Source organism: Rhynchophorus ferrugineus, unplaced genomic scaffold (genome assembly GCF_030347505.1).
Source record: "Rhynchophorus ferrugineus isolate W39M unplaced genomic scaffold, kcgeb_rfMv2 rfM1, whole genome shotgun sequence".
Lineage (NCBI taxonomy): Eukaryota > Metazoa > Arthropoda > Insecta > Coleoptera > Curculionidae > Rhynchophorus > Rhynchophorus ferrugineus.
Window position 1 is genome coordinate 42,527,162 of NW_027472580.1, and position 23,846 is coordinate 42,551,007.

At 30.2% G+C, this 23,846-nt stretch overlaps 2 protein-coding genes across 8 annotated transcripts in view; one reads left to right on the plus strand and one right to left on the minus strand.

The window, feature by feature from the left end:
• The window catches only part of LOC143197544 (uncharacterized), a 276,265-nt gene that overhangs the window by 121,917 nt on the left and 130,502 nt on the right, over positions 1-23,846 (plus strand). The window lies entirely within an intron of this gene.
• Positions 1-23,846, minus strand: part of LOC143197599 (uncharacterized) — a 198,455-nt gene that overhangs the window by 636 nt on the left and 173,973 nt on the right. For all 7 annotated transcript variants that reach the window (XM_076406148.1, XM_076406158.1, XM_076406167.1 and 4 more), the window contains 2 exons: positions 19,622-19,717; positions 2,615-2,778 (listed from right to left, as the gene is read on the minus strand). In XM_076406148.1, the coding sequence (XP_076262263.1) occupies positions 2,615-2,778; positions 19,622-19,717 (260 nt within the window). The remainder of the gene's footprint in view (positions 1-2,614; positions 2,779-19,621; positions 19,718-23,846) is intronic.

Here is a 23,846-nt window from a genome sequence, read left to right on the forward strand (position 1 = left end):
TATTATTAAGTGCTTATATGTATCCTTAAATTTTTCCCTACGCTGGTAAATTGGTACAAGATCTATAAATCAATATATTTTTCACAATTTTTTTTCTGACCTTTTGGACAACGTGACGATGCTGCATCGAAAGATTCTCCAGCATATCCAAACCGTGTACCTGCCTAGCCATGATGAATTGATCTATATAAGTTGTGATCAGCAGTATATCTACTGGGTTGGCATACAAGAGGATAACTTTGGGTATATTGTTCAAAACGTCTCACAAATTGCTCAATTGACGTCGGTAAACATCTGCACTAACAGTTTCATTATATTTTAGCAGCTAGTAATACACTACATATTGTTGATACTATCATATACCCAAAAATATTATAAGCATGAATATTAAGTTTTGGTGTTGATAAATATCGGTCTTTCTTCTGAACGATCATTCTTCTGAACTAACCCTTGATTTTTTGCGCTTAAGGTTGTCCAAGAAAATCCACTTTTCATTATCACTCACAATACATAACAGATAAGGCTTCTTTTTTCATCACGAAAGTATGATAAAATGTTGATGGCAAAATTTTATTTAATTTGAAATGTTTAAAGACTATAAAATAGATAATCTACAATCATGATTCTAAATAAATACAAGAAACTAAGGAATGAAATAAAACCAACATTTCAACTCCGAAGGGGGTTCATTGGTCATAAATCGACCAATACAGGGATGGAATAAGAATGTTTGAGATTCAAAAGGAACTTTGTTCGTAAATTAACTTTAATCTAGTTTAAAAAAAAATGAATTATGATTTTAGCAGCTAGTAACACACTACATATTGCTGATCCTATCATATACACAAAAATGTTATAAGCATGAAAATTCCGTTTCAGTGTTGATGTGGATCATTCTTCTGGACTAACCCTTGATTTTTTGCTAAGGTTGTCCTAGAAAATCTACTTTTCATTATCACTCACAATACATAGCAGATAACGCTTCTTTTTTCCCTGGTAAACAATTAAGTCTCGATGTAGAAACGGTTCCAAATTACATTTTCACTCAGTTCGTGTAGTAGTCATTAACCTCCATTTAAATCTTTCTCATCACATATAAACATATAGATATTCGATTTGAATTTTTATCCAAGAGGTGTTTTAACTCTTTATCTGCAAATATTTTTGGCTTCAGTCTTCTCCATACGTTTGTAAAAGTGTTTCTTTGATGACAGATTTCTTCAAATAAAACAACAAAATTAATGAGTGTGATGAACAAAATAAAATGTAATAACCGTCTATATACACTGAAAAATTGGATAATATTAAATGATAAAGTGTTTTCTGATATAAAGAAATATTTAAATTATTGAATTTAGAGATGCAGGTGAGTTTAACCATAATCAATGTCGTATTCCAAATATTCTTTCACGAAAATCGATTTTAGTTGTTGAATAATTTAATTACAAAGATAGTATTAATTAAGTTATCACTTATAACCCATAGCTAACGAGGTTACTAAACATATCAATGTGCTACTGAAATTGCATATTTTATGATAAAAATGTAAAAATTTGAGCCAAAATATTATATATGTAGTCACATTTGGATTATAAAAATATAATTTTTTCCAAATAAAAACTTTATAAAAAAGTTTGCCAAAAAATTAATTCAATCTCTTTTAACAAAATTAAAATATGACAAAAACATTTTAATTTTATATAAAAACAAGTTTAAAAACAAATTGCTTAATTAAGAGGACAATATGTTTCGGTCGCTATACGTAGATAACAAACACTGTCCCGGTTCCATTTTCCTTCCACAGTTTTGTTATTTTTAGCGTTCATTTGAACAACAAATATTTTAGCGTGTCATGTCACTCTGCGACTTTTAACGCGTGTTTTTAAACCTATACGATAAGGTTTTCGATTAAAGTGACCGAATTTTTATGTTTCATTTTTACAGGCATGTTAAAAATGACGAATTCCATAAAATATATAACCATTCTTTGACGAACAATAGGACACCTCAATTTATTTAAATATACCGTATAAGTATATTAGTAGACCAGTCGAGTCGGTAACTCCTGCCCAGTTTTTTGCCAAAGAAATCACTTTATAATTGATAGTTACATTTTATTTATTCAAAATATTGATAATTTGATTCTATATATTTTGCCTATCTTTCAAACAATTTCAAGCCGCTTCAAAAGAACAGTTCCTATTTTGAACTAAATCATCCATCTAGGTATTTGTTTACATTTTTTCAAACGTTTTTTGGTCGACCAGGATGTTATTTGCACTTTGAAATTCTCACATTTGAATTGCCGAAACCACCGTGCCCATGTTCTTATATTTGGAACATGTTCACTGTAAATCTCTAGCGGCAAACGATGACCTTTACTAAGTAGCTTTTTCCCATTGATGAGACAAGAAAAATAATCTATGTAGCAATGCATGTTTTCAGCCAGAAAACCCGATGATTATATTATAGTATAGTTATGGCTAATAAAATGTGTTAAAAAAACCGGAAACTAATTACTGACACAACAAATGAGTAAAATGTTTGAAATTCAAAAACATAAATGTGTAATATTGATTTCAGCCTTGTCCAAATATTTTGTTTAAAAAATTACCTAATTTTTCGAACTTCCATCTCTTCTAGTTTGAGTGTGGATAACTGTTGATCACTCTTCTCAAACGATAACTTCATAAATATATTGCTTTTATATACCTGTATGGTTGTTCTATCATTCAAATGGTTGTTGTTAAATTCAATCACAATATCTTCAAAGGTATGCTGAAAATACAGAACAATAATAAATATAACAATAAATAGAACAATAACAGTGATACATTATACCCTATAGCTATTAGGAAAAATATTTTTATTTGTCCATAACATTCCCGTGAATATAACGTTCCCAATATATATTCCTCTAGTGCGCCCAACTCATGCTAATAAGATATTCCTTGTGATATAAGGAGATAGTAAAAATTTGGCTGGCAAGAGTCCTTACATAAGCATTACTAAAGCACAAAAAATATCAGAAAAAGTAAGGGATTCTTCCCAGGAAGTAGCAAAGATGTAATGACTTTTTTTTTTCTTTTCTATGATTATTTCTTAATATAATCATCATATCATTACTGGAAATAAATACGTCTTATAATATAGATATATCTAAGTACTTTCAATATATCCGAGTTTTCAGATAGGGACATTGTCAGTTTTCAACAACTTAAAATTAATCTACATGACTAAAATTAATAAAATTATATGAAACCATGTGACACTAATATAGAAGTATATAAATATAATATAAAAGATGATATAGAAAAATATTGTGGTATATCTGGCACCAATAATATTTTAACACAAAGCTTATATATAACAAACAGTTATTAAAGGAGTTTGAAAATATGTTTAGTTTTAGTTTCCAAATATATGGTACATATATTTACATGAACTTACATATGTGTAAAATTGAGTCTAGTAGTCAAAATGTATATAATGTATTTCTTTATCGAACTATTATAACTATTCTCTTATTCCATTAAAAATTAGTTGCCGCCAATTTGCTACACACTACAATCTGTTTTGTTTGATAGCATGAACTTCTCGAGCACACCCCCCTCCCCCCCTTCAAGAAACATTATTGAATCAAGATGACAGTTTATTAGCTGTATTTTTATTTAAATATATGCACTTTCGATAATAATCTTACGTACCTTAAAATCATTAAAAAAGTATACAACCAAAAATATAATTCCATTAATGTCCGCTACGTACAAATTCTAAAGTTGGTATTATTTTTATCTCTAGTAAAATATTAGTTTTCGACAAAATAGAAAACAGAACATATAATAGATGCTTTTACATTGTAAACTGAGATCCCAGACTAAACAAATGTTTAGTTTTAAACAACTGGTACTAATATGAAACCAAATCAAAAACCAATACTATATTCAACAGATATAGATATATAATTTACTATTCAATATTATAGATAATCTTAAAATACAGAAAAAATACCAATTATGTGAGGAGTTAATATCATTGGTAGAAGTAATTTTGGAACTATATCAATCAAGCTCGGATCCTGCTAGGCCATGGTAGTTAATTTATGTTTGTGATTGTTTAACATTTGTGATTGCCTTTAGGCAAGAGTGAAAAATCTGACATGGAAAATATTCCCAGTCAAGCCGATAACCAGGCTGGGTAAGGCCGGTTATTTTCTGGGACGATTTCTAAGTTGGTCACTCGCCAACGAGATTCACATGAACATATAATAATCAGAAGAATTATATAATTAAATAAAAATGTTTGTTAATGTAAACAAATGATCATTTAGGGTACTGAGTGTCATTCGACTCTGAAGTATGTATTGTCTCCAGAATAATCAACCTAGAAGAAACTGAATTCGAAAGAACAAAAACATTCAGTAATAATTATTGCATCACCAAATAAAACTTTATTAGAGACCTAAAAAAATTCTATTTCAATAATTCAATATTTCAAAGTTACTAAATATAATATTATTACATTTACGTTATATAACTAACTAATCTTTTGTTACGTATTCTTATTCTGGTTACCATTGGCCGGGTCTTATTACACCTTATTGTGGTTATTTTTACTCAATACTATTGGACAATGGAAACCAACGTGACTTTTTTTTTAATTAGTGTAATCATCTCTGATTGGTAGGTTTTTCAATATATACATTAACAGAATAAGAGTATGTTTTTTAAAACATTTTTGGATATTTATTTAGATCAGAATGAAGAGTTTGAATAAAATATATTATTAACTAGTACATGGAGTTGTTTAAATCAAATAAAAGTAGTAATTGAGGCCGAGAAGTAATTTTTAATAAGTTTTGAACTTTTATCATATACAAATAATAAATAAAACATCAATAGCAGCAAAATGTTACTTCTGATTAGACAAATGCCTAATCACTTTCAACACTTATAAATTTAAAATTACGATCAACAAGTATTATTAATAAAGTCAAATTCCGAATCATAGTACAGTATATCTAAGATATAGAAAAAAGTAAATATGTATTAGTTTTAAATAATGTCATAAAATTAGTACGATCTCGGTTAGGATTTTGGTTTTTTTTACTGACGAATATCTACACTAATACGGCGCTAGTGTATAACATTGCTGTTTCTCAAATCTGATTAAGTTAAGTGATAATATATTATGTACATTTCGAATTTAATGCGACATAATTTGGAGTGAATTACGTGTCGCACATAAGACGGATACGTGTTGCCCTACAAATGCGAACTATAACGCTTTAACTTTATTAGAATAGTTCCTTAATATGACGGCATGATTTCAGCAGGGGATTCATTAAGATCCCTTGTACATAAATTTGGGGAGGCATTAAAATGTGTCAAGTTTATTATTATTAAATGAAACAATCGAAAATTTCACCCAAAGGTCAAAAAGAGAAAATTTTATTAAAAAGATATTTTTCCATTTATATTTATAATGTTTATTATTTTAACTTACATAATATTGATTTTGATTTTATATAATACATAATTTTTAAGAATTTACAATAGATGGGTATATGGAATCGGTATTTCTCTGTCTACGTTCATATGAAAGCTAACCTTCAATGCTTGAAGAAACTCATAATACTTCAAAGATTCAGGCATTCGTACCAGTCAGCAAAATCAAGATACATTTGCCGGAAGTTTTACATTTTCTGTTTGAATAAACAAAATCTAAGAATAAAAAACATGTACGAGTAAAGCTCTCTTATAACTATAAAACTCATAACAAAATCATTTAACAAAAATCCTGATTAACCACAAAAAACTAAACACTCAAACATGAAAAATCGTTAAGAGATATGCATCATCAGATATACAAAGTGATTTTTGAGTATTATGCTAGATTTTCTAATCACCGAACATAGTCCCTTTATTGTTTATTCCGACATATGCCACATTTATGAACTTATGAACATAAGCTGAATTTGATTCTTATACAGGTACTAATCTACAATTGATTATGTAAAATAAGTGTGCTCTCATCCATACACATATCAAGACTAGCACCGTTGGTGGCTTGTTCTGGAGAAATCATAAGGCTCCTCCTTTAAATTAATTCAATTAACAAACCGAAACTGAACAAATTATCAAAAAAAGAAGCCGAGCTAATATATATATATATATATATATATATATATATATATATATATATATATATATATATATATATATATAACATATATGTAGTTACAAAGAATTTCGTAATAACCATAAGCTGTCCAAAGCCAATTATAACTACCGACAACCTTTTAGTAAGTTTATTCAGAGAGAGAGAGAGAGAGAGAAAGAAAAGAAGGTGATTTAGTGGAAAAGGATGTTTAAAGTGTTTGATTTCAAGTGAGAGCATATATTCAAAAGTTATCGTTTAGATTAAAATAAAAAAGCAGATTTCCAGTATTGTTAATGTCTGGGTGCGATTAACATGTCACCAGTTCTTATTCATGAAATAAAACGGTTTAAGTAAAATAAATATGTGTTTTCATCCCTACAAAATCAGATCTAGATAAATAAAAAATTATAACCTCAACAAAAATTATCTTTCTGATCTTCAGGCAACAATACTATACCGTTATGCTTCTGTGACAGTAATATGACAATAATAATATTTGAGTTGTTTTTGTACAATATAAAATCATATGTTAAAACATTTAACATCAAGTTTTCTTATATATTCCAAGAGTTTTATTATTATGGCATATTCCAGAAGAAACTTGGATTGTACAGCAATGGTGGTATAATTGGGTAGAATTCTAATTGTAGAACTCAACCTGCGGAGAGCCATCAACATTGACACTGGAGCGGAATATTTATGGCTATAAGTGTTGGCTGCTGTGTATATAATGCGATCAGCAAAGCGTAGTTTATTAAGAACTGCTAAAATTGAATTAAACTATTGCTGTAGATGTCTACCAAAGTTAATTAAACAAAATGAAATAAAGAATTATGGTTACAAAACAGGCCAGCAATAACGAGTAAAAGATGAAAGTTTTCCAATTAGTTAATAACCCTGGGATACATGCTGCAAGAGTTGGCAAGGATACTCTGGTGAAGCTCACAAGATATAACATGTTCTTATAAACACTAGTTCAAATTGATGCAACGTGGGTTGGCTGACACACCCTTTCGAAATACTAGATGAGCTAGGCGTAATATCGCAATATTAAAAGAAAAATGGGGAGATGTTCAACATTGTTATTAATACTGTCCCAGTTTTGTTCTGAAAAGTCTTTTTAAGATGAAATAATCATCAGAATTGTAGCTTGTATTCACAATATATTTGAAAAAACTAGAAATATTAACATATATTGAAGCAATTTGATCAAATAAAAATATAAAAACAGGAATATTACCCAAAATTTCATGATAAATACCAGAAATTAATTTTATTTTTAATACAACAATAGACAATTTAGTGATATCTCGCCGAAAGAAAAAATTAATGGTTATGTTATATATACTTCAAACCTTCCATAAAATTTCATTAATTACAACTCAATTTAGACAACCTACAAAGCCCCGGGGAAATATAGATTACCGAGAATTATGATATAATTGTATTTCTTTCTGTTGGCAGTTAATTTATAATAAAATGAGTTTCCTCTCTAGCGCTACGTTAGCCAGTGAAGCGTCAAATTGAAAGACGCTCTTCACTGACCTTATGATTCCACACAAAGCCCATTTCTAAATCTGTAAATTCGCTGGTGGCGTTCGGATATTGAATATGTAACTCCCTCTAGTTACGAATCGCACGAAAATCGTCGAGTCTAACACTTTTCTTGCACGTGGGTAATCAGAAAACGTACAAATCCTCTTCGGACGTCTCCGAAAATGTCCTTCCACTTCATCGAAAAAGAACTTATTTTTAGATCCACAATATCGCGATACAAATAGGATATTGGTAATAGAAAATAATATCTCTTTCCTAATAAAAGAACGTCTAATTTAAAGTTGTTGTATAAGATAGAGCTGTTAATTATGTTATAAGCGAGTAGTAAATAAACTCATAAATTTTATTAAGAACAAAAACCCTGACGAGAAGATTCCGAAGGAATAATTGTATCTTTTCTTTTTCTTTGTTGTTTATTTTAAGACCCAACCTTTTTAATGCCATTCCGCCGAAAACAAATATAAGATTTATCAAAATCAAGAATTGGCCAAAGAACACGGTCCAAATAAAAAACCTTCAGCCCCGCCGGTCTTTTTTTATTATGGGGGTTGAAGGATTACACGCTCGTGAAACTTTAAAGTATAGCTTGTCTGTCGGCTCGCTTTGTCCACATCATGAAATTACTGGATATTTTTCTTTGAGCTGGGGCTTAAATATTTTCAAAACATTTTATAACAGACGGATAAACTTACTATATTATAAAATAGTTTTATTATTCCACTCTTCCTTCTACCTTTAGACTTTTACTTCCTAGAGGAATACTATATTTTGAAGTTAAATATTACCAGGTATATCGGAAAATTAATTAAAATTACCATTTTATTCGGAAAAAGCTACATAATTTTCAAGAAAATTGAAAATTTTATTTATTTAAAATATTAGCCATATACTTCTTGCCCATGTTTCCGGCAATTTATGGATGCCATCCCAAAAGAACCGTTTCTCCTTTGAGCAAAACCATCGAGCCGTTTGCTAACTTTTTAAATTGGCGAAGTCCTGCTCTACAAGCATGTATCCCATTGATGCGAAAGGTTGATAGTCAGACGGGGCAAGGTCGCAAGAGTACGGCAGGTGCGATAATTTATCCCATCCAAATTCTTTCAATGCTATCCTATAGCTTTTGTTTTATGAAACGGTATGATGACTTATGAGGTAAAAAAATACATTGAAAACAGATATCCTTAAGGAAATCAAACAAATTCCCTCAATAAATCAGACAAGCTATGACTTGTTTTGATAGTCAATGAATGTCTGCATTTCACTGAAGCATGGGTTGGTTCCGTACAATGGAGTCATTAATTTTGCTTGTAAATATATCTTTCTAAAAGAGATAATAGAAGCAAAGAAGTCCTTTTGGAATTGGCCTAAGCCTGTTTTCTTCCTCCAGCAAATCCCACTCAAGCTGCACCAGGCTATTTTTTTGTATTTTTTTTACTTCTTTTTATTTAATTTTTGTTGGATTTGTCAGATTCTCAGTAAATGTATTACATATTAAAAATAAATAGAACAAAACAAAATCTAACTTTTTAGCTATTTAATTCACTAAAGCATGCTATATAGAGCAGAATGAAAGGAAATCGAATATATCCGAGACGAATAAATTTGTCAAATGAGAGAGAACTTCCAATTTCGAGCTTCAGTTTCCTCTAAGTCTTACAATCTGGTTTTGGCGTTGTAGCTGTATATGAGTTGCCTGCTTAATACATTGTGTGTCAGTAAAAGTGTTATTATGATCAAGTTCTTCCCTTAATTCCATTGGTATCTAGTTGTGTGTAAAAACAGCCCCCTTTCTCTATATAAAAGGGATAACCTGCTTTAAGCGAATGTTTTGTTTTTGGCATCAATGTTAGTTGAACAACTATTTATATTTAAGACTAAATGACTTGGTGAACTCCATCCACCTGCATATTATCTTGAAAATTTTATCCTATAACGAAAATAGTGACTTCATCGATTGTCGGTTAATTAATTAAACCTCCTCGTATGGTCACCCGCAGTTGTTTTGTCAGATCTAATGAAAATATTATGGCTATTATCAGATGGCATTGGCTCATGAAGAAACTTTAGTAGTTTTTAGACAATAGTTATAAATTTGTAAGAATTGATAATGTTCCTCTGATAGTGGTAAGAACGCTCCTAGTAAGTGATAAATTTGTAATAGTATCTGCAATTAATTAGGGTTTTGTTAACTTTAATTAAAAATGATACAAATATGAATGTTAAATAAACTAATGAGAGTAATGGCCCCACTACCAATTGTGGCAATTTTACTTTTGCAACAGTACAATATAACCCAATCGATTCACCGCTGTATATTAATGCCTAAAAATATTGACAAACGATTGTCATTTCCCGAACTTTAATTGATTTGATGCCATCATATGTATTTCCGGATAGTAGTAGAATGCTGCTCATTCCTGGATCACGAGAGCACTGGGATTGCTCGCTTTTATTGTGTTTGATGTGCGTAAAGTCATCGCATTCTAAGCCTATCCGTTATATTTCCGGTCACTCGAATACAATTGTAACACACCACTATGAATTTCGGAAAAGCTACTTTCTGTTCAGGACAAAAATAATGAGTTCATATTATTCAACTGTTATTACAGTTCCGTTAAATTTTCATACATAAAAAATACATTTTCGTTTAAATCTTTATAATTTTAAACTTTTGTAGTTATTAAAGTATCCGATCCAATGTTATTTTGAGTATTTTTACTAACTCGTTGTTCTGATAAGAAGCGTTTGTAGTTCTTGAACAATAACTCGTTTCACTATTAGATGGTGAGCATAATTTCGACCAATCAGGCCATCGAGGTTGCCTATAAAATAAATTTGTATAAAGTGATGATCTGCATCTTAAAAACTTTTAAAACTTTATTAAATTATTTTTGGTACAAATATAAACGTTACCAAAAAAATTGTCCTTTAATGTTGTATTATGTCGCGCCAAACGACGTTATTTTTAAGCAGCACAGCTGAAACAACAGATTAGTTAATATTGATCAAGAAGTGGTTAGAATAATTTTCCATCCCAGAAGATGTAGTTGATATAAATTTATTGTCGTTTGGTATGCAGTAGCCCAAAAGACCGCGAAAATATTTCTATGCTAAATATAATTTTAAAATAAAAACTGTAAGAAGTCATACTCCTAATATTGTTAATTCATAAAGGGATTTTTCTATTGTTCAGAACCATTAATCATGCAATTTTTTTATAGCCCATAATCTGCCATCTGTTATAATATTTATTTATATAAATATATATTTATCCAGACACACATGCTTTATTTTTTAATTAGTTTTTGAGATCAATCATCAATTTCCAAGCATATTTTTGACTTTTTGTCAAATTACGATAGAATTATAATACATTATCCTACAAATAACAAACTATAATAAGAAATAATAAATCTTCCAAATAAATAGCCATACAATATTTTTCATATGCTAGTTAAACCTAAGATTGCCATTACTCACAAATAACGTTTTATACCAGGTGAGTCGGTAATTTCTTTCCATTTTTTTCTCGCTAAATAAAGCACGTTATTACAATGAGTAATTAAAATGTATTTATTCAAAGTTTTGGCCATTTGATTGTATATATTTTGTCCAAATCTCAATCAATTTATTTAACAATTTAACGGATCTTGTTACTCTACTCGTTGTAAAATATCCAATAAGGATAGGTTTATAGGAATCCTACTTCTTATTATTATTTTTTGATAATTACTTTTTTTGATTAATGTTTACTCTAACATCCGTTTCGTCATTATACCAACGCGTACTATATATCCATAAGCCTTTAGGTATATAATCTGTCGAATTGATTATATAAAAATATACGTTGTTATATTTAATTACTAAAGCAATTGTCATATTAAGTTATTGCTAACGAATAAATCTACACAAATGTGTGCTTAGTGAGAACTAAAAGCCTGACAACTACAAAGCAACGTATGCCGTTTGTTGCATAAACGTGGCACATGCAAGATATAAAATATAAATTCTCCGTGTCAACAATGCAACGAGTAAAGAAACGCGCTCTTTTCAGTATAACGAGTGACATTGTTTGCTATGATGCATTAGGAGTTAAGGAATACGATAAAAGCATTGCAATATACGATGACATATTGCGTTTCTTGATACATACAAGTCAGCTACGATTTTGCTATTTGCGAGTTAAATTTTAAATGTTTTATTGTTTTAATTATATACATATTTATATAACTTATTAAACAAAATAACTTAAGACGCTTAAGATAAATCTTTCAAAAAGTAATCCAAATAATTTACTCATATAATATTACTTATTGAGATGTATATTAATTAATGAGAAATGAATACAAAATATACTCAAACAAACTTCTTTCAAAAATATTGCTACTTTTCTAGAAATATAAGAGTACCGTGTCGACGAAATTATGCCGGTTTTAATGACATTAACATGTATCTATTTTCACTCTTTTTCGGCAGTCTCAAAACGTGTTTCAGCTAGAATTCGGTAAATCCGTTTGAACAAGTAACAATTAAATTCATGCATGAAAACTTCCAACTGGTAACCGTAGAATATCATGAAAAGTTAGCCCCAGATTGTTCGTTATTTAATTATAATCAGACCATTATGTGTACATTCTGATAATAGCGGATAAAATATCCAGTTTAACAAATAAATGGTGATATTCTTTGCTATGGTGCATAGGAGTTAAGGAATGTGATAAAAACATTTCAATATGCTGTAGAATATTGCATTTCTTGATACAAACAAGTCAGCTACGATTTTGCAATTTGCAAGAATTTTAAATATGCTTTATTTTTAAACTATTTACATATATATATATATATATATATATATATATATATATATATATATATATATATATATATATATATATATATATATATATATACATATATTTACATATATACATATACAATATTACAACTATTTACTATATGAGTTAATAAACAAAATAACTTAAGACGCTTAAAATAAATCTTTCAAAAAGTAATCCAAACAATTTACTTATACAATATTACTTATTGAGATGTATATGCAATAATGAAAAATAAATATATAACACACTGAAACAATTTTTTTTCTAAAATATTGCCACTTTTCTAGATATATAATAGTATTGTGTCGACAGAACTATGCCGGTTTTGATATCATCATCTACCTATTTTCACTCCATTTCGGCATTCTAGAAACGTGAACAGCTATAATGTGGTGACTCCGTTAAATAAGTAACAACTAAATTCATGCATGACCACTTCCAACTAGTAACTGTACAATGTCATGAAAAGATAGCCCCAGAGTATTCGTTATTTAATTATAAACAGGCCATTATGTGTACATTCTGGCATTGTTTGCTATAATGCATAGGAGTTAAGGAATACGATAAAAGCATTACAATATACGATGACATATTGCCTATCTTGCCGCGATTTCGCTATTTACGTACTATTTTGAAAAATGTTTTATTGTTTTAAGTATATACATATCTATATAAGTTATTAAATAAAATAACTTGAGACGCCTAAGATGAATCATTTAACATTTAGTAAGTATAGTGAATCTGTTTGAACAAGTAACAATGAAATTGGGTTAAATCTGCTAACTATAATGAATTCGTGACAACTTCTAATAGGTAGCCGAATACATGTTATGAACTGTTAGCATCCGAATATTCGTTGGGTCGCTACGTATGATGAAAAATGCTTGGCTCTTTTGGTGAAGAAAGGATGATGAGCAAAAAAGCTGGTTTGCAATAATATATTCAACCAATTCATACAGTAACAAATTCCCCTTCTTTTTATTGTTTGCAGAACCAATACTTGCTTTCCAACCAATATCTCATTAATTAACTCTCTGACCTTTTGGCAATGTTTAAATACACCTCTGAGTTGTCATCGATTTTTTTAGTCTGTATTTAGACTTTTTTACAGTTTCCGACTAATTTAAATCATATGTAAAAATTAATTTGTAAATTAATATTGTACTAAGCATATCTAATGTAAGATGTAATTAATAAAAAATGCTCTAATGAAATATCTTACATTACTTCGTATACATTTTATTTCGAAGCCGTTGTGCAGTTCTTCGTTGCTTATCTATCATTAATCCTAAGCAATTTATATCCACAGCGTTGGATTACTAGTCGGTTTAAAATTTTAGTGCTAACCTATAATTAACTATGTTTTATCATTGACTGATAATTACTATTATAATTGAGTAAACCAATTTATTTGACCAAGCCAAGTTGGAAGTAAATCTCAACTCACCAGTTAAGTTATTCGATTATGAGTCTGGTGTACTGCTTTTTTATTCTGTCGGCTTCCTGGTTCTTTAAACATAGTAATTTGTGCCACCTTAAAACATCCTGGAGCATGCTTCAGCCAGAAGCAAGCCTTAAATATGTAAATAACATGATAAATGTAACGAATATCGAAAATGAAATTAGACTTTATTATAAACAGACCATTATGTGCACATTCTCTAATAGCAGTTAAAATATTCAGTGTCAGAAATAAATGAAAAATTGATTGATAGTAAATAATTCAGCAGTGTTAGATTAGCATTAAATCTCACAAAACTAATATTAACAGATTAGAGCTGGAAGATGGCTGATATTAAAGTAACGAATGTACTTTTATTGCCATTTATTTTGGTTAACTTTAAGAGGCAAATTTCTGTTAATAGATACAAACTGCAAAGTGCATCAGGAACTATCGAATACGTGGAGTTAAATTGAGTAAAGACGCCGCTATCTGAGTGAAGCCAGCAGCAGCAAGTTAAATTACATAACATTCGACTAAACACAGCCACAATCAAATGTCGTTTGCACAGGCTTTCGTCCTTAAATTTATATTCCAAGCCAGCTGCGATTGCTATTAATTAAGTACGATTGCTATTAATATCTCCTTGGCGCATAATGTCTATCCGTTTAATGAACTTCTTAGTTTCAGATATAGGCAGAGTATTTAGTGACAAAAAATTAACATTAGATAAAAATATATTATTGAATAAATCTATATTCAAGCCTATTTGGTCATATGGAATCCAACTATGGGGAACCGCTAGTAAGTCTAATATATCCATCATACAACGGTTCCAAAATAAAGTGTTGAGTACCATTATCGATACACCGTACTATGTTTCAAATGAAGTGATACAACATTCCTCTAGAACCACTAACGAGTGTAATTCAACGTTTTTGTGTGAAGTAATTCGAAAACCGTCCGATCTGATTATTACACATATTTAGACTTTAGAATATGCTTTAGAATAAGATTAACTAATTAAAATAGTATTTTATACAGGAGATCACTGATTTTCTACATGTCATGTATATAAAATATAAACATAACAAATACTTATTGCCCTCTGGGCTGATCCTGGAACTACCAAGAGTAATAAAAAAAGTAGAATTCAAACCATCTAATATATTAAAATATATATTATACATTATTAACACATTCAATACTGTAGATGGTAATGATAACAAATAAGAATGATATATCAGAAAATATTGACCATTGTCGCCTTAACTAATATTTAAAAACGTAAATCGTTCAATTTGTAGCTCAAATTATTACATTTTCCGACATGGATCGATACTACAAATGTATGTCTAAGTGACGAAACTTTATTACTAAAATAATTATTTAATGAAGCTTTTCAAACCTTTATGAAGAATTGACACGACTAACTAATATATGTCGGAGAGCCCAAGGCAGTTAGTTCCTGGCCAGACATAAAACTTTTTTTCACTGTCTTTTGCATACTACAAAATTCTGACCCAAGAGTTCAATGATTATAGAGAGAATATTTCTTGTCGCTGAGTTTTTGAAAGAGAGCAGTAATTTTCCTAAAAAAATAATAAGTTTTATCGTCGAAGAGCAATTTTATACGAATAACTATGTTGACAAGCCAATGCCTTGAGTGGTGAACCTCAATAGCAGTGGATCTACAGGAATATCCATTGTTTTTTTAGATGTAAGGCTGGTCATGTTTTTGATCAATGTGATGGAATGACTCGAGTAAAATCATTACCATCGACGGCGACAATTACATTACGGCTATAAGTAGCTTCTTGTAACCCAAATTGAACAGTATGAGCACAAATGAAATATATTTGAAGCAGGACGACGCTACGTGTCACGCAGTGGGCGCTTTAATGCTATGATTGTCTCTAAAAAAATTAAAAAGAATCATCTAGATATGTACAACTCCAAGAACTGCAGGATATTTGAATATCATCATATATAATAGGCCTTTAAACAAACAAAAGTATGTTCATTGCATTTTTATTAACTAGCGTATTTAAAAGCGCTATATATAACAATTAAATAAAAAGAACATATTAGTATATTAAATTTTATATTAGAAAGATAATAGTACTATAGAATTTTAGTTTTTAACGGTTTTATTACGCAGTCTGTCTGATAAAATGTATTCTCTCATGTGGGCCATAATAAAAAAGCCTAGCTATGCTTCAAAGTTTTACGAGCACCTGATCATTCATCCGCCATCATAAAAAAGGACCAGCAGGCCTAAAAGTTTTTATTTGAAAAGTAAATGTACAAACCTTCATTTTAAGAGATCGTATGTTTAATATCATCAAAACGGGTTTGTAGAAAAAGAAGAAAAATATAATAAAAATAGAATATAAGTCATATTTTTTAAAATAATTTAAAAAGGGCATCAGTTTTAGGAAAATATAAGAGAAAGCTGTAAGTATGTAGGGACTGTGGCTCTTTAAATCGTGTAAATCCACTAGAAAATTTATAGGAAATACTTCGAGCTCATCAGTTATTCTGCTCAAGAACGAATCATCAACTCAGATGGGAGATTTATTATAGAAGGCGGAAATCGTATAATTTCACATTATGAACGAATATTTGGCTAACGTTAAATATTTTAGTATTATAAAGAATATAAAAATAATTATTATTTAATACTAATATAAATAAATAAAGAAATCAATCAATATAAAGTAAGACATCAGTTAAAAATTGCTAGTCAATCGAATCAATTAAGAAATAGTCTTTCTATCAGCTTCAGCACTGATATAAACTTCACAGAACTGTTGTTAACTCCAAAAACAAAAGCAGCAATATTCTGCAGATATAAAAATTATTCCAAACTGTAGGTCAGAGACGCGGAAGGTTATTAAATCGTAAAATATTTTTAAATTTTAATTTTGAAAATCACATTTGATACGGTTATTAATTCCATCAAAAAAGTTTTCATTTATATATATATAAAGGTGATTGTACCTGACCGCTTGAATTTGTCCACAATAATCTATATTATACATCAAAATATTCCTTCGCAAAGGTTAAATGCATCTTTGTATGTTCCTTATTTAGTTGTAAAATTGTTTTGATAAATGACAAAAAAATTGGAGAATAAGGTCATGATAAATACAGGCTGTGATATGGATTGTCGCACCCTATCATCCTTGCAAATTTCAGTAGATCTTCATTATGTTATCCTAAACTTCAAAATCATATGATTACATATTGGTCCTTACCATACTTGATTGTTTAGCGTTTTTCTCTCGGCTTTTTTTTAAATTATTTAATTTTAAAGATATTTAACTATTTATTTAACGGTTTATTCCATTTTCGATAAATAAAAAAGGGATAGAGAGAAAAATAATTATATTGCAAATTGCCAGATAAATTTCTATACCCAATTGTTTCTTGTTAATTATATCTTCCAAAAAATAAAATGTTGTTTAGTCAAAATTATTTAATTGTTTAATAAAATATTTCATTTCATCGAATACCATTTATTTCTTGCTTAATATCATACACACATGATCCATCAATCAAAAGAAAGAAAATTATGAAGTGTGGAAGAGATTAAACACAAAAACTATTCATTTACTTTAAGATACTATTTTATTTTAACGAAATAAGAGGTGACTTATTAAAAATTGATAATTGAAGGTTTTTTATCTATTTTTACATAACCCCAACCCAACCACATATACCGTAAAAAATAATATAATAAAGGCAAAAATTGCTTATTTAGTAGTACAAGATAATTAACAAAACTCACCAAACTTTATCACTGTAACATTTCTTGAAATATACACCTTCTAACATCTACAAAAATAGTGACGTTGTATAGAAATAATGGAACCATTTTACAAAATATATGTTCTCTAAATTAATTCCATAAAATATAAGATATAGTAATGATAAAAACTATTTGAATTGAATAATGATGAATAATTGAAATAATCTATTATCCATAAACTAGCATATATGTTACAATGGAAAAAGGTCCATAAAGTTCGAATCCCCATTAATTATCGGAAAATTGTCATTAGAAACTTTTCAGGAGTATTTCAAAGTTGTGAACCCACGAATGGCCGTTCTCATTCCAACAAATAATCCGCAAGAAAATTTATCGAAAATACCTGGGGCGTATCGGCTCACTTCTCTTGGGAGTGAACCGACAATATGGTCCAGCGAATGTTTAGTATTCCGGCAACATCCAGAAACCAGGCAACAGCCAAAACACGAGATATTTAATGTGTATGGGTATTTTCTTGACCCGATTCGATATTCGACGTTATTACTCGAGATCCTTGGAGTTCCGGAAACTCTGATGAACTTCTCTTTCAACAATTAACAAATTTTAATGTTATTTATAAACGCAATATTCCGCGTAAATCATTAACAAATTCATTATTTATTCCGCAACAGTAAAATTAAACAACAAATATATAAATAAAATCACATTTTTCATAAAATAAACAAAAGTCATGATTATAAAAGTGTTTATAAACACGGCTAGACGTATCTACAACAAATACCTAATTCGCCCTTACAATAGTACAAAGGAGGAGACTAAAAAAGAAAAGAAAACAAATGGGTTTGATATATAAAAAATGTATATGTTAATTGGAAGAAAATCTTAATTATTGATTCAAAAATTGATTACATATTAGTCCCTTACCATACTTGATTTTTTACCATTAATGTTTTTCTAAACAACATTTAAAATTAAGTAAAGAAATATTATTAATTTTTAAAATATTTAACTGTTCACTCAACATCGCATTTATAAAAAATATCACGATATATAAAAAATATATTGGTTAATTGGAAGAAAACCTCAATTATCCATACATAACAAGTTTCTTAAGCAAATGTTAAAACAGATAAAGACCTATGGAATACAGCTGTGGAGATGTTATGGAAAAAGTAATATAAATAAAATACACATTTTTCAGAACAGAGCCCAAAGAGGTATCGTATCGAAACTATATAATATGAGGAACCTTCAGATCTCAACTGTTGCTCAGGAAATAAAACAGAACCGCAAAGAGACATAACCCCGCTCTCATGTTAATTAATATCCAAGTGTTGCAACTCTTGGATAACACTCGAGCAGGACACAGATTTAAAATGATTGCGTAATTGATCTTGTAGTGTAGTAGAACATATTTAGCCGTTAAAAAACAGAGGTGTTAATTAATGCATGAACGTTATTAATATTGAGAGTGAATAAGGGCTATTGAGTCCTCTTAGATATGAATTAGATAAATTATTGTAAAAACACATGTATCCTTTAGAAAAAACAAAAATACAGATTACATAGGTCTTCGAATGCGATTTTGACAAATAAATATTGCTGCTACAACCAAATATTCACACCTAAATACATATATAGTAGCTTATTTATGAATATTTAAGCAAACCCTGAATGATAATTTATGAATCACATCTTAAATAAGTATTGTATTGTATGTATATATAATGTATTTATCATTTCAACAATTAAGCAACTTCATAGAGGTGTAAAATGTTAATTATATTATATATTTGGAAATTTTAAAATTTTAAAATTGAAATAAAAAAATAAATGATTAGTAATTACCTTGAATTTTTGTATATTTAAAGTTGCAAGAATTACGACCCGCTCATCTACTTCGTATATCATTGGCCCACTCGCTGTTGCTAAATCAGAAAATTCCTGAAACCAGAAAGAACAGTTAGCTCGATAACTAATAAACGATTAAGTTAATTTAATAACTAAAATACAATCGTTGTATTGTACACTATTATGTAAAAAATGCCAAAATTATTCAACGCTGACAAATTGTCAGGTTACTTTTCGAGATGATTGAATAAAATAAAGTAAATGTAAAAATAGTATAATTCTAGATTGTCACAGAATAGAATTAATATATTGCTTCAGTCTAGATTACTTTATTTCAAAACAAGTTCGAAAATGTCCGATTTTATAAAATTGTTTTATAATTTGTATAGATATATTTATTAATTATTTTTATACAGAACGCATTAACAAATTAAGTTGTGTGCAATTTTTCAAAATATATTCAGGGAGTCTTATTAAGTGTTTGCATGTATATTAAGCAATATCTACTAGTAAACATGCCAAATATCATTGTAATTGTTAACCAACCCAACCTAATTCTTAAATTCAATGATTTTAACATTCCTCCGTACAAAATAACAGTTTTCCACTTAGTGTTACTCAATATATAACAGATCAATAGAAAAGTCCCCGGCCTATCATAGTAAAACAATTTTTTTTGGCAAAATTAGTTTTATTTATTCAACATAATTCCCTTCAAGTACATAGTGTAATACACTGATTATAGCGACCCTTCTACTTTTCGATACCGTTTTCGTAGTACAATTTGTTCATTGCTTCAAAATAGGCATCAATTTCCGCGATTACCTCTTCATTCGACGAACATGTCTTCCCAGCGAGCATTCTTTTGAGATCTGAGACAAGGGAATAGTCGCTGGAAACTAGATCTGGAGAATACGATCGATGAGGAAGCAATTCGAAGCCCAATTCATGGATTTTTGAAACAGTGCATTGTTTTGGTGTAGCAGCACTTTCTTTTTCTTCAAATGCGGCCGTTTTTCGCTGATTTCGTCCAATAACGCTATGTAATTTTCGCTGTTGATGGTCCTTCCTTTTTCAAGGCAGTCAATGAAAATTATTCCATGCGCATCCCAAAATACAGTCGACATAACCTTGCCAGCCGACTGTTGCGTTTTCCCACCCTTTGGAGCGAATTCATCGTGTGCAGTCCAATCGGATGATTGTCGATTGGACTTCGGAGTGAAATGACGGAGACATGTTTCATCTATTGTCACATATCGACGCAAAATCTCCGATTTATTATGCTTGATCATCTTCAAACACTGCTCCGAATCATCAACTCGTCGTTGTTTTTGGTCAAAAGTGAGTTCGCGCGGCACCCACTTTTCACAGAGCTTTTTCATACCCAAATATCCATGAATGATATAATGTACACGTTCAGTTGATATCTTTGGAGTGTCTGCTATTTCATTCAATTCCAATTTACGGTTATTCAAAATAATTTTGTGGATTTTTTAAATGTTTTCCTCGATGACAACCTCTTTTGGGCATCCACTGCATTCACCGTCTTCGGTGCTCATTTCACCATGTCTAAACTTAGCATACCAATCCTTGATGGTTGATTTTCCTGAGGCAGTATCCGGAAACTTCGCATCAAACAAAGTGTTTACTTCAACTGTATTTTTCTCTTCAAAAAGCAATATTTTATCACGCGAAATTCCTTTTTATCCATTTCTTCACTCAAAATGTTATAATTCACAAACTAATAATCCGACAGCTGTCAAATATATACAGGCATCTTTTGAGGATTAAGGCTAACTAAGAAACATATGGATTTAATTCGAGTAGAGCCATTTATGTGTCACGCCGGGACTTTTCAATTTACCTGTTACAGATGCTAATGATGAAACGCACAAAATTTTATTTTCGAAATTCATTACTTTTGCTGTTTGATTTGAAACAATCTGCTACCGAACGACGACAAACATAGTTATAAACTGATAGTGATGCTCCACCGGCATATTCCATTTATTGTTTTTGATTTCTTAAGACTTATTGGATGAAAGCTCAGTTCAGCCTCTCGAAGAACTTTTGGACAGTTTAGCAATTCAATGATAAACTGTTTTACGACGTTTACATCCGATGGGAAAAATCGAAGTGGGAGGGCTTGGCTACTACACGTATTAATGAAAAATTGTATTTCGTTTTCCAAGCAAAGAAGAGAAGTTTTCTATGGCGTATGGCGCATTTAACAGACAAATGAAAAGTGGATGTATTGCGATAATCTCAACGTCAAAAATTATAAATCATTCTATTTATTAGGAGAGCCACCCACATCGACACCGAAGCGGAACATTCAGGGCCATAAATAAAGCCGTGCTATAAAATGGTTGGTTCTGTAAGGTGTGTTTTTTTACGGTGGTTTAGTGTTTAAAGCTGTTAACACCAAACTAAACTGTAATTGCAGTTGACTGCCGACAAAGTCAATTGCGTATTGTGGCAAAATATACCAGCAATAGCGAGTAGTAGACGCCACATCAGCAGCAGCAGCTGCAGCAGTTGCAGCTCGAAGCTGAATGGGAAGAGTTAAATACGCACCCAGCGTGCTTACGAGGTATAGCGCCTTCTGATTAGAACTTGTTAAAATTGATGGATCACCGCCAAACCAACATAGCTTTAACACGGTATCACCATGGTGTAAAAAATAAGTAATATTTATAGAAAATGTTGGAAAATATTTTGATTAATATATATATTGTACCAATTTTTCTCTACAAATGACTTCTTAAAATAAAAATGACTAATATACAGTAGGGAAATTTTAATATCAATAAAATATTTTTAACAAAAAAATTTAATCGACTTCAAAAAATAAATAAGGAACTCACTAAAAAGTAAAAAATAATAAAACTTAGATTTTTAACACTATTTAGCTTAATACCTACCTAAACTTATTTATCTATTTACAATATTATTTTAACTACTACCTACTGAACACATTTAAGTCGGTACGAAAAACAAATTAGATTTGCTTTGTTCGTAATTTAATTTTGTGTATATGTCACACTGTGAACAAAATACTTTTAGTAATGTAACTAGAAATGCACCACTAGAGATCGAAACTAAAGCAACAATGTACTAAAATGAAACAGACATGGCGCACAATATGATGATGCTGATAGAAATGTTGAAGCTTTTAGCATTCTCCATGATATACTTCGCACCGCAAAAAAAAAATATATAAATTAGTGAAGACAAAAATTGACTGACTACATATATATAAAATCGCCTACTATTGTACAAATCAACGGTATCCAGTTAGCGCAAGTGTGGTGAAAAAGTGGCATCTGCCGCTAAAGTAATAAGCCAAATTTACCAAGCTGCAGTAGCTTTTGCTTCTCTAAAATGGAAACGAATTATTACAATTAAGACTAAAATCCACTTATCTCGAACGTTTATCTTACGAATTCTTCTGTATGATTTCAAGACTTGAGTGAGATTGACAGTGCACGGTTGAGCAATACATTCAAAGGCGTGGATTACAATGATTTTGGACAGATCTGTCGAATGAATGGTGAAGGAATTCCTCTCAGACTTTTGCGACAAAATCGATTGTGCGGGAGGAAGACTCAGCGAACAGCTTCGAAAAGGACATAGCTAAAGATCATAAAAAACGATCTGAAAAATAGCAGACTGATGCCCGAGGTCAGAACAGCTGCGGCCGATCGCCTGTGGCGAGATTTAGTGACAAATATTTGAAGTCCTAAGGCACCTACAGCAGAGCATTGGTAAACATTCTCCCCGAACTCCGGCTATGGATTGACGATCAAGATGACACCTTAGTAAATCAACTGCGCAAACGACACTGCCAGTTCAACTTTATTCTAATGCAAACAAAACCTCTGAAACCCCAAAAACATCTAAATACATCACTAGTCACATGGAGTCACCAGTTACTACATTAATTTCTTGGAATTCGAGTGCCATATTAGTCGCCCTATATAATATGCGTCCATTCCCAAGATAGTGGACAAATCTTACTTTAACCATAAATATAACAAAGTTCTAAGGTAACACAGAGAATATATACAAGATGAAAAAATATAGATAGAAACTAAAAATATGCAATTATTACACATATAAAATCATCCAGTTCCTGTATATATATCCATTCAAATTCAGAAATTCAGATTAATCAGTATCAGAAACATCAAACTACACTAATAATAGTACGAAAACCACC